The following is a 12,239-nucleotide window of genomic DNA, read 5'->3' as shown; positions in this document are numbered from 1 at the left end:
CAGTGGATAGGGCACTTGCTTTGCTGGCAGCCAACCTGGGTTCAATCTCCGGTACCCCTTATAGTCCCTTGAGCAACACTAGGAGTGATTCCTGAGTGCAGAGTCAGGAGTAACCCCTGTGCACCGCCATATGAAACAACAATAACATAAAAGCTTAAAAAAAATTAAAAAATAAATCAGCCTCTAAAGATGAGCTTTCATGAGCTAAATGAGCACTTATTTGATCCAAAGGCATTAACGCTTTTATGGCACAGTATGTAGATAAACAAATAGAAACCAAATCACTATTGCATCAGCCACTCCGGGTGGTTGTTTCTGTTTATTTGGTGTCAGAGGCAGTGCTGAAATATCTATTAGTGAACTGGGAGGCAATGGAGTGAGCACAGTGAGGAAGAAGACAGAAGGGTTGCATGGGTGACACAGGGGTGGCCAGGGGAGGAAAGGGCAGTGTAGAGTATAGGAGAAAGTCTGAGTTCTCCCCTCAGGTTTAGGTGGGCAACTCTGGACAACACATGCATGTGACTATTGACTCTTCAGTCTCACAGGACTATGGTAGCTGCAATCTTCTCCTTGGTGGGGGAGGGAGGCACTGAATTCTGCCCCAGGAGGCTCTTCTCCACTTCTTCCTGATCCTAGGGACAAGGTGGATGATAACAGGGTGGATGTCAATTCTTGAAAGACAGAAGGGTGGATCTAAGTTAGCATTACAGAACTTGACATCAGGAAGAGGGTGTGGAGGAAGGAGAGACAAAGACACAGGGCAAAGAAGAGAAACAGTAGAGAAAAAGAGGGTTGGAGAAATAAAGAAACACAAGGTAGGTGACATTTCCCAGGCAGCAAAGTTAGTAGTCCCAGAAACAACTGAGAGAGGCTAACATGTACCCTTAGGTCTCACTAGACAGAACCCCCTTCTTTGACACCCCCTTGGACACTCACCAGGGAAAGAGAACTCCTGCTGAACATGATTTGAATCCCCATGCCCAGGGAGATCCAGGCTACAGCTTCCTGCAGCACATAGATGGCCAGGAGCAGTGCTCGGATTCCAATGAATGTGTTCTAGAGAGGGAAGAAGCATCAGCATGCACTCTCCTGCTTTTGCTCCCTCTGCGGTATTGTTGGCTCAGGCAGACATAGTCCTGCCAGCATCTCCCCTGCAGGGTCAGCTGCATCTCCTAGCTCTTGTCCCCTGGCACATCTACAGTGGGACCTTACCCCACCCTCCAATGGGACCTTACCCCTCAACCCCTACTGCTCCAACCCATAGAAGCTGGAAGGGTCGGTGCTCTTTTTGAAGGATTATTCTGCCTATGTCAAGGGCTCTTGAAAAGTTCCTGTTAAAAAACCAGTTGCTGAGCTATGAGCATTATCCCAAGTGACATCTGACTGCAGTTGCCTGAGGCAACCCCCAGGAGAACTGCTTACCTTAGCCCTCACAAGAGTCAATAATAGTGAGTTATAAAATTCAGATACTGCTGTAAAGATGGAGCTGACCTTAGTTGACTAACACTGGTTTGATCCCTGCATAATAATCATAAAATAGCAATAATAATGGTGGTAATTTATGGTTCTAAGTGGCCATAGTGTGTTATGCAGAATAGCCACGGGATCATACTTACCGCCCACCTTCCCCACAACACATACACCTCTCCTCTCTGCTCTTCATCCTTTTTTGAACCAGGGACTCAAGTTGGAGGCCCTGAGAAATGCTTTTGTTTAAGTACAGAGCTGCTCCAGGGTCCTGATGCTGGGGAATAGCTAATCATGTGGGAATTGGGGGGCCCAGAAACTGGTCCTCACCACCACCTTTTTATGAAGTTCTTGCATCTCTCCACCTTCCAGTCCTGGTCACCATAACTGTGATAGTACTTCCATTCCTGGGAGGGCTTCTGTGGAAGGGTTCTGGGTCAGGCTGATCACACACAGACTCCATACGGAAGGTTGTTCACTCTCCCAGGCGAGGCTGTGCACACAGAGCACTGTGGCCGCAATGGCCGAAGCCACGCAGACCGAATGTGAGCAGAATTGACGTGCAGCCCTGGAAGACATGGGATCTGCATGTACAACCCTTCTCGTTGGAGAAACACCAGCCTCAAACCTATTGACTCTCCCACTTGGAGACCCCTCCCACCTCTCCCAGGAAAGGGCCACTGGATACTGAGCAGAGGAGGGGGATGGGGATTCAGGGGGGTACACAGTGGTTCCGGGACTCACTGAGCATTTGCCCCGGTGCTTCTCATGGACAATGACCCCAGTTCCTGCTGCGATTGCCTGTGAAGAAAAGACACCAGCAAAAGATCTCTGGTTCACTTTGAGCCACCCCTTCTGTTCCCCCACTGCTCTAGACAAGCCAAAGACACACAAAGAAACCCAGTGCAGGGAGAGTTCTGGGCCCACAGCTCAGATGCCCCATTATTGCCTTTAAAAATGGACATGGAGGGCTGGAACAATAGTACAATGGATAGGACATTTGCATTGCACTAGGCTGGCCAAGTTCCCCCAGAATCCCATATAGTCCCCCACACTTGCCAGGAGTGATTTCTGAGTATAGAACCAGAAGTAATCTCTGAGCACTGCCATGTGTTGCAGAGAGAGAGAGAGAGAGAGAGAGAGAGAGAGAGAGAGAGAGAGAGCAAAAGAGGGAGAAATGGACATGGAGCAGTAGGGGGATTGGTACCCACTAACTAGCAAAGACACCCTGTCTCTGCCTGCCTCATGGTCTTGTGGCTCTGAAGGTAGCACCCCCAACACCCACTCTCTCTACCCCAACATTAAATCTTGAGTCTGTCTCTTCCTCTAGTCCTTGGGCCCAGATCCCAAAAAATGTTTGGTTCCCCTTGCCCCAATTCATAGCCTCACACTGGGCACACCCTCTTTCTTACCACAGCACCTGCCCAGAAAGCACAGCCTGAGCCACGGAGCAGGGTCCAGGGGCCTATGTATAGAAAAGTTCCCAGGACACAGCTCATCACCCCCAGCAGAATCTGGACCACCTGCAACACAGGATGAGAAGTCAGGCCCACCTGGTCTGCCTGTAACAAGAGCTTAATACTATTGAAAGTCATGGTGTCCAGATGGGAAAAATGAGAAAAGTCAGTGCTGGCCAAGTCTCAGAAACAGTTGCCTGACTCCAGTCTAAGAGGTATTCCTTCTTTCCCTCTGCTGCTCTGATTCTGGAAGGTTCTGCTTCCTTGGGGTCCAGGAAGGCTCTTGCTTCCTCCAATATGTTTCACATGTCAGTCCATCTAATAGTCCCCACATTTTCCTCCTCATTCTCCCTGGAGAAGTTATACCCCCTCCTGACCATCCCACATGATGGTCCCCTTACTCCTCATTGTTCCTGGAACCCCATCATCCTATCCAGGAGCATCATAAAGTGTATTGGCCATGTGGCAGTCCGTAGTGATCAACCCTTCAGGGCTATACACACACTCTCTCTCTCTTCTTTCTCTCTTCTCTCTCTCCCTCCCCTCTTTCCCCTCTCTCCTCTCTCTCCCCCTTTCTTCTCTCTCCCTCCTCTCTCTCCCCTCTCTCTCTCTTTCTCTCTCTCCCCCTCTCTTCTCTCTCCCCTCTCTTCTCTCTCTCCCCTATCTTCTCTCTTCTCTCTCTCCCTCTCTCTTCTCTCTCCCCCTCTCTTCTCTCTCTCCCCTATCATTCTCTCTCTCTCCTCTCTCTCCCTCTCTCCTCCTCTCATCTCTCTCTCTCTCTCCTCTCTCGCTCTCCTCTCTCTCTCTCTCTCTCTCTCCCTCTTCCCTCCCTCCTTCCCAAATTCCCTTCAGAAAGAAAGGAAAAAAAGAAAAGAAAAAAAACCCTTCAGGGCTGAGGTCACCTACTTGAGGAATGATGCTCTCACCATCATCACCAGCAGAAATTGTCTAAGTAAGGATAATGCAGGCCCATCGCACCTCATAGAACCCTTGTGATGCTCCTGAGCATCTCCCTAGAGTTGTTTCATGGTCTGATTACACCCACACACATATAGCAAAAATTCAGCTCCCTACTACTACAACCTTCCATATACCTGATTCTCAGCCAACACCTGCTCCCTGGAAAATCCAACTCTCCCAGCCCCAGGACGTGGCATCTGAGACTCACACGTCCAAGCTCCCCATCACACCCCCAAATCTGCCTCTTCCTGATGTCCAGGGCTCCAGGCTCCTGATCCCTCACTCTCCACACCTTAGCATGTTCCTCAACTGCTCCTCCTCTTGTACCACCATATCAGATTCAGCCCCAAGTCACAGAGACCCCACACTTGTGAGCTTGCTGTAACAATAGATGTGAGCCTGCCCTTCTCCCCCACACCAAGAGAAACTCACCTTCCTGCTCAGACTCCTCACCTGGATTCTGGTCAGAGCTGATGTGAGACCCACAGCCCTACCTGAGTCTTGGGGTATCATGTCCCAGGATGCATCCTCAAATTACTGGGGCTTAGGCTGAACTTGCCCCCCCCTTTTCCTGACTTCCATGACTTACTCCTGAAATTCTCTAATTCCCAAATTCCTGTCTTTCTCTCCTCCACCCCGTCTTCCTAGGTCCCTCCTTCTTCACTCCAGGTGGGCCAAATGCTGTTCTATTAATGACTATCCTGCTAACCAAGGCATCACCCCACATGCCTTTAGCTATGAACATGTGCACACTTTCCCAATTCCTTCTGATGAGAACCTGAGTAACATCAGGGCTCCTCTGCTCCCCCCACACCAGGTCTCCTGCCCACTGGCAGCCCCTATCCCTACCTCTAACTATATCTTCCCCCACAACACATCCCTGAAAAGAGCCCACCATTCTCTCCCAACATATCCATGGGCAGTGATCATGACTTCTTGCAGGTTCACCTCCAGTACCATGACTGAACAGTGCTACCACCCCCCTGAATCCTCAGCTGACCCCCATCTCCAAACACTCCACCCCAGGGACAGCTGCAAGTGGCCTATTCGTGCATTGGAAGGACGGGATGCGAGTGAAATATTTCTTCAGGGAGGCCCCATTTTTATCAGCTGTTCCAGAGCCGACCCCTGGTGCACATGGATGTTGATGTGCGTGGCCTGGGTTGACGTGGGAGACCGTGTTCCACTCCATTTACCAACACCATGTTTTGGGGACATCCTGGCTGCAGGGAGGAGGTGAGCAGAGGTAGGGTTAGGTCAAAAAAGAATCTGCTTCCTGCTCAGGGCAATAAAGAGAAAATGGAGTACCAATCCAGATTCCAAGGGGTCTTCTCCATCATTGCATCATAACCCCAAATCACCTCCAAAGCTTCCAAGCATGCAGATTCTTAGACCCTTCCTAAAACGGCCAGATTTCCTTGGTTTGAAAAGGCAAAAGAATACTGGTTTAAAACATTCCCCTGAACAAACAAGACATGCAACAGGAATTCGGGCCTTTTCTGGCCCAGTAAGTCTGATGAGTCATACACTCTCCATTATTTTAGCCTCCAGCACAAGTGAACTGCAGCCAGGGCTGGGCACGGCAGCCCTGGCATTTCTATCACTGACTTTCTCCTGAGAGGGCTGGGATAGTGTCTCTTGAATATTTCAGACCCCGTTGGCTGATCTTACGAATCTGTAAGAGGCTCTCTGCTCAGATTCTGCACAGGCTGACCCTTGCCAGCAGTGGCCATCTCAGAGCTAGACTCTGCTTTCCATGGTGCTTCACTTCTTTGGGTTAGAAAGGAGGGAGGGAGGGAGGCTGGAGAGATAGTCCAATAGATAGGGCATTTGCCTTACATGTGGCCTATCAGGGTTCAACTCCCAGCATCCCATATGATTCCCCAAGCACCACCAGACATAATTCCTGAGTGCAGAGATAGGAGTAACCCTAAACATCACTAGGCGTGGCCCCCATACCAAAAAAGAAAAAAAGAAAAGACTAAGTGTAGCCAATTCTGAGACACACACACACACCACACACACACACACACACACACACACACACACACACACACACACACAAACGGCTCAGCTCAAGATACTGTGGCCATGGAATGTGCTCTGGCCCCCACCTTCCTCTGAGCCTTGTACCTCCCAGCCCCAGCCCCCCAGTTTTTTCCCTCTGCTCTTCTCTGAGCTAGGAAGCCCCTTGAAAAGTCCGATCCTTGCCTCTCAGGACATCAATTTGCAGCCCTGGCCACTTTTCTTTGTCCAGGTCCGTCCAAGCACCCCTGAAACTGGGGAGAAAGGACAGAAACCAAATACTTCCCCCTGGAAGAATGCACAGACAGATATGGATCTGCCCAGCCCTCTCCCTCCCACCCAAAGCAATCCCATGGGGAACCAGGCCCAGGTGAGGACCACCCTGTGGATCCCACAGTGGGGCCCGAGACAATCCCTGGGCTCCAGGCCCAGCTCACCTGTAGTCGTTTTAGGGGGCCACCACCAAGCAGAATATATCTTGGGAGGGGTGGACCTGGAGCCGGGACCTGGGCAGTGGGAGTGAGAAGTGTAGAGGAAAGGGAGGAGTGATGAGACCTTGGCCTTCATCACCAAAACTTCCGGAAAATAGCTGTGCTGAGGCCAAGGTGCCCCCTTTGAGGGGGTTCCATAGAAAGCAAAGTAGCCAGGGTGGCTGGAGAAAGGCAGAGCAAACACACATCAGGTGCACACAGGCGTTCCATGCAACCACAAAGCACATACATCCACTCATGGACACACACACACACGATATACAGCTCAGACTGGAGCATCACAGTACACTCAGGCCCAGTAAGACCCAAGCAAAGGGGGGTGGGGGGTGTTGAGAGGACATCCCCAGGATTCCCCAAGGCTGTTCATCTCCAAGTTTTCCACCTGAGTCTTTACACAGCCAGCAGACCAGAGCTTAGGATTCCATCATCTATGCATCTGAAAAGCTCTGGAAAGCCTTGGAGGGGGCCCCTTGGCTGCTGCCCCAGAGCCACTCCCCTGTGTTTCCTTCTGCCTCCAGTTTGCTCAGCCCAGCCCAGCCTGCCAGCCCTGAACCCCACTGACCAACCTACACCACGCACCCAGGCCCTGAAGACAATAGGTGAGGCAGCCCCCAGCCCCTCCAGAGGACCCTCGCTGCACTCCCCGACCTGGGCCTTATTGCTCCTGCTCAGAGGAACATCGGAGGAAGGTCTCAGCTTAGGCCTTGAGAGAGTGATTGCGGAAGGATTTATTTTGGGAGGTGGCCTCTCTGTTACTCAGACCTCTGCCCTTCAGTCTCTAGCCTAACCAGAGCCCAGATCTATCACAGAAAGGAGTCGGGGCAGCTTGATGTGAACATTTCAGGGTGATTGAGGTAGAGAAGGGATATTTTAGGAGTAAAGGGAATATACCCAGTCCTGCAACCAGCCATTGTTGGTACCCCACAAATGCCTCCATGGGTGGTTCTGACCCCTACTCCAGATTATGGGGCCTGAGAGAAGACTGTGGAGGAGAGATGAGCCAGAAGAGTCCAAAAACTCACAGAGAATGGAGGAGTGGGTGATCTATAGATGGGAGAAATAATGCTCTGTGACCCCTCTTAACCCCCTTCTCCCAGATGCTACAGCCTTTCTCCTCTCTTTCAGATGACTGTGACCATGACTACAACAGAGGACAGAGGTGAGGCAGCCCCTGGGGGCCCCCAGCCCACCCATATTGACGTGCACATCTATCAGGAGTCAGCCCTGGCTAAGCTGCTGCAGATTGCAGATGCCCACCTGCAGGCCCCCAAGCTGGTCACCACTTCCTGTGGTGCCAGGCTGCTGGTGGCCTCCTGGGTAAGTAAGTTCTGCCCCTCGAGAGCCTCATATGAGGCTCATACCTTTTCTTGCTGCCTCCCACCAAACAGGCCAGTTTTGGCTTCTTACTAGAAAGCCAATCTGCCCGCTCCATTCCTGTCTTTCCCCTCTCTCATACACACCTTCTCAATAAAAGCCATGCCAAGTGCACTATGGGTGCAAGAAAAATATCCTGGGCCACATTTAGCTGACCTCTGTGCTCCTCTATCTCCTCCCTTCTCTCCTCTCTTGCTTATTTGTGAGGTTCTAATAATCCATCACTGGTGTGGCAGATCCTAGAAACAGCCCCCACAGACTACAGGGCATTTGTGTGCCAAGACAGAGGTAGGTCTTATTTCTTGTTCTTTCAGGCAATGCAGATCACGCTGGGATTGCTATGTGGGGTACTGGGAGGACTCCTCTTTCTCTGTCCATCCTCCTACCTGCGTGACTCTGGAGCTGCCTTCTGGACTGGAGGTGTGGTGAGTGGGGTGAGAGGAGGTTCGCAGGTCCAAGAAAGCTGGTGGGACTGCCATTGGCTTGATGGTATAGAACCTTCCAGAGGGAAGGAGCCTGAGTTACCCAGCCAGCTCCCTGTTGTTATAACAGAGAGAAGAGCTGGTGAGCTAGAGGTCCTGTCACTCCCTCTACATGCTCAGAGCTTTCCCCACCTGTCCCAGTCTCCCATAACAAATAGCAAGGAAAGACTTAGGTGGTGATCACCTCTTTAGAGGTCTGAATATATGCTGGGAGGGAGTAGAAACAAAGCCTACACAGAGTGGAACTGCCCACAAGGGGCCTGCACACAGTAGGACTGTGCATGGTGAGGCTGCACATGGTGAACCTGCACACAGTAGAGCTACATACCGCGGGGCTGCTCACAATGAGGCTACATACAAGACTGTATATATTAGGGCATGTACATGATGGGGCTGCACACGGTGGAGCTTCATAGAGTGAGTACCTTCCTCACAGCCTCACAGGCCCCTCTCCCTGTACACAGTGGGTGAAGAACATGGAGAGAGACTGAAAGAAACCCATAGCACAAAGCTTGGGAATTCAGACTCTCCAGTTAGGGTTCAGCAGTATCTCTCTAACAGGACACATCTGGCCCCTTAGCCTTGAAGCCAGCCAGAGGACAAGTATCTAGCACCGCCTCCCCATTTCCTCTTCATAAAGCCCCAAATGCCACTTTAAAGACTTCAAGAGAAGGAACAAAGGATCCCCACCTGACTGGTGATAGTCCCTGTCACTGAATTAGAGGGCCCAACAGCTTTGGGGATCATTCCAGCCTCCAGGTCCTCACTCTGCTCTTCCTATTGAACACTAAGTCCCCTGCAAGTCTCCCAAACACATTGCAAGTTCTTGGAAAAGATCAACCAGTGGTTGGGTCTATTAGCCAGTGTTGAAGAGAGAGTGGAGGCAGGCAACAGGCTGAGATGTGTCTGTAACCCATCATATCTCCCCAGGCTGTGCTGGCAGGAGCTGTGGCCTTCATCTATGAGAAACGACGAGGCATCTTTTGGGTGAGTCAGAGGGCCATGGGTAAGCACAGGTTCTGTAGTCTGATGTCCATCCAGTCTCCTGTTCCATTGTCAGCTGGCTCCATGGGGGAAGTGGGCCTACTCCTGTCCCCAAGCTGGATTCCAAAAGACTGAAACCACCATGTTCTTGTCTACCTGCTGCCCTCCCAGGCCTTCCTGAAGACCGTGCTCCTCTTGGCAGTTTTCTCCACGGCTGTTACCGCCATTGTGATTGCAGCTAATACTTTCTATAGCATCTATTATTTCTATGATGAAAATGATAACTGTGACATCTCCTCACCGAGGACCTGGCCCACATATACCTCCAGCGCCCCAGACCCAGAGAATATTCAGAGGCTAGCCCTTTGTTTCTCCTACGTGCGCATGCTGAAGGTAACTGGAGGGAGGGAGACTGTGGGGTACAAGGGATTCTGCTCTGCACCAAGCCTAACTACTGCCCCACTGTCATGGCAGGGAACACAACAGAGACCACTGCTTGAGTGGAAAGGTCTGCTGATTAGTGGGAGATCATGAAACTGACTATCAGAATAATTATGAATGAACAGTTAGTTGCATGGGGTACTGGAAAGACATTTCATGAATCACACTCTTTTTTGATCCTCATAAGTCTTGGGGTTGTCAGGGACTACATCCTGCCCTGTTCCAATGAGGACCCCAAGGCCCAGTGGGAAAACATTTGGGGTGCATTCTGCACCAAGACCTATTGAGTGCCCCAGCACCCTTTTTCCCCCAAAATCTGTGATCTGGGGAGTGATGGGGTAAAGACTAAGCTGAGCAGGGGACCAGCACTCAGTTACTCACAGCTTTGATCCTCTGTCCCTAGGCCATGGCAGTAGGCCTCCATGCCATTCTCTTGGCTCTCTGGATTCTGCTGATTTTCACATCTCTCACTCCATCATGTCTGTTCTTCTGGAAAAAATGCCTAGCCAAGGAGGTGAGGCCCTAACAAGTCTGACTGCATGTTTAGGGTCATACAGGGTAGATGGAAATGGGGAATGAGGTGAGTCTTTGAGGAAACAGCCCCTGACTTGCCATCCCAATAGTTGCCTTGCTTCTCAGAGCATCCCTAGGAAGCAGGAGAATCCATATGCATCAGCTGATTTGCTAGAGAGGAGAGGAGAGAAGAGAAGAGAAGAGAGGAGAGGACAGAAAGGGAGAGGAGGAGATGAAAGAAGGGAGGAGAGGAGGGAAGGCAAGAGAAGGGAAGGAGAAAGGAGAGGAGAGGAGGGAAGAAGAGAGTGGGGATTGGAAAGGGGAAGACAAAGATGGGAGATGAGGGGAGAGGAGAGGAGAGGAGAGAAGGGAGGGGAGAGAAGAGGAGAGGAGAAGAGTTAGGTGGGAAAGGAGAAGAGTAATGAGGAAATGAGGGGAAGGGAGAGGAGGGAAAGAAAGAGGAGAGGGGGAGAGGGAAGGTTCAGGAGGGGAGGAAAGAGAAGAGGGGAAGGGATGGAGGGGGAGGGGAGAAGGGGAGGGCAGGGGAGGGGAGAAAAGGGCAAAGGAGGGAAGAGGAGAAGAGAGGAGAGGAGCCTTCTAAAATTTCCTATTGGGGCTGTCTCCCTTCTCCACACCCCATCCTTTTAGAAAACAGATCAGAAGAAACTGCTGGCAGGAAACGAAAATTAGTTCCTGCTGCTTCTGACGGCCTTCTGGGAGCACTGCTGGGCTGATTGTCTTGTATCTTGACTGCTCAGTGGAGAACCAGACTGGGCAAGAGGTATTCCAGTAGCCCCAAGATCTGTCTGTCCCACAGCCACTGCTACCCTTGCTGCATGGAAACCAGTCACTGCTTATTGTCACCATCCTGCCAGCTTCATGTCCCTGAGAAATTATGATAATAAAGATCATGTTGTTACTTTCCAGCTTCTCATTTCATTATTCCAGGGACTTTCACTTGGGTAGGAAGGCAAGTGGCAATCTTGTTTATGGCCCCTCATTTGGGTGCAGAGTTGTTGACCCTGAAATAGACTGTCTTTGGGGTTGGGGTTGGGACTGTAGGTCCAAGTTCCAAAGAACAAATCAGAAAGGGAACAAAGATTTTTTTTTTGTTTCTTTTTGTTTGTTGTTTTTTTGGGGGGCCATACCTGGTAGTTCTCAGGGGTTACACCTGGCTCTGTACCAGAAATTACTCTTGGTAGACTTGAGGGACCATATAGGATGCCCTACCTGCTATGCTATTGCTCTGGCCCCATAGGGAGAAAAGATTCTTATCTGCCTTTTATAGGGTCGAGCTAAGAGACAAGTATGCTTGAGAGACTTTTGAATTTTGCAAACCATTTGGAAATATGGGGACAATGATGAATTCAGTTTTAGAAGTCATCTTAAAAAAAAAAAAAAACATAAACTGGTCAAATACAAACTAAAGGCTCCTGAGGGGGCAGATGCTTAAAACTGCTAGATAAAATAGGAATTGTGGATTTTTTTAATTTATTATAAAATATCAAGAAAATGAGGGAGGAGCCAGAGAACTAGTACACAGGTTTCAGGGGTTTCAAACTCTCAGCCCGCTGGCCATTTGCAGCCCTCCGTACAACATTTTGTGGCCCTGCCCTAGAGGAATCTTTTTTTGTTTTGTTTTGTTTTAGTTGTTTGGGTCACAACCCCCAATGTTCAAGGCTTACTACTGACTTTGCACTCAAGGATCACCCTGACTTTGCCTCCTGCGGCCCCAGCAAATTGAGTTTGAGACCCCTTGTAGGTATTTGCCTTGCAGAGGGGGTCAACTCCACTTCAATCCTCACCACCATATTGCTGGGGCCCAGCCAGGGACATCAAATGTAGCAATGGAGAGAGAGAGAGAGAGAGAGAGAGAGAGAGAGAGAGAGAGAGAGAGAGAGAGAGAGAGAGAGAGAGAGAGAGAGAGAGAGGAGAGAGGAGAGAGAGGAGAGCCAGGCAAGCCAGGAGAAGGGATTGTTTAGCTCTAGAGCTGAACTGCTGCTATATTTCATGGAGAGGGAAAGAAAAATAAATTGGAGCAAAGT

General features: G+C 50.4%; 2 protein-coding genes across 2 annotated transcripts; one reads left to right on the top strand and one right to left on the bottom strand.

Moving 5' to 3' along the window:
- Nucleotides 1–285: 285 nt before the first annotated feature.
- TMEM176B (transmembrane protein 176B) lies at nucleotides 286–7,337 on the bottom strand. The gene is given in 11 exon segments (XM_049772847.1): nucleotides 286–632; nucleotides 937–1,056; nucleotides 1,867–2,035; nucleotides 2,212–2,268; nucleotides 2,857–3,025; nucleotides 4,338–4,354; nucleotides 4,949–4,985; nucleotides 4,988–5,063; nucleotides 5,066–5,107; nucleotides 6,980–7,064; nucleotides 7,321–7,337. Coding segments are annotated over 11 exon segments (882 nt in total). The 3' UTR covers nucleotides 286–539.
- On the top strand, nucleotides 6,922–11,113 carry TMEM176A (transmembrane protein 176A). Its single transcript, XM_049769427.1, has 7 exons — nucleotides 6,922–6,999; nucleotides 7,526–7,717; nucleotides 8,089–8,199; nucleotides 9,187–9,243; nucleotides 9,412–9,633; nucleotides 10,085–10,195; nucleotides 10,843–11,113. The coding sequence occupies exons 2-7, from the start codon at nucleotides 7,526–7,528 to the stop codon at nucleotides 10,882–10,884; spliced, it is 735 nt and encodes a 244-aa protein (XP_049625384.1). The 5' UTR covers nucleotides 6,922–6,999; the 3' UTR covers nucleotides 10,885–11,113.
- The last annotated feature ends 1,126 nt before the right edge of the window (nucleotides 11,114–12,239 follow it).

The sequence above is a fragment of the Suncus etruscus genome, chromosome 1 (assembly GCF_024139225.1).
Source record: "Suncus etruscus isolate mSunEtr1 chromosome 1, mSunEtr1.pri.cur, whole genome shotgun sequence".
In the NCBI taxonomy this organism is placed as follows: Eukaryota; Metazoa; Chordata; class Mammalia; order Eulipotyphla; family Soricidae; genus Suncus; species Suncus etruscus.
This window is presented reverse-complemented; position numbering and strand designations above follow the sequence as displayed.

What these genes read in the sequence shown, in the direction of transcription:
- TMEM176A (XM_049769427.1), top strand. Translation starts at nt 7,526, where the DNA reads ATGACTGTGACCATGACTACAACAGAGGACAGAGGTGAGGCAGCCCCT. An exon ending in GGCTGCTGGTGGCCTCCTGG is followed by an intron (nt 7,718 to 8,088) that starts GTAAGTAAGTTC and finishes TTGTTCTTTCAG; the next exon opens with GCAATGCAGATCACGCTGGG. An exon ending in AAAAATGCCTAGCCAAGGAG is followed by an intron (nt 10,196 to 10,842) that starts GTGAGGCCCTAA and finishes CCATCCTTTTAG; the next exon opens with AAAACAGATCAGAAGAAACT.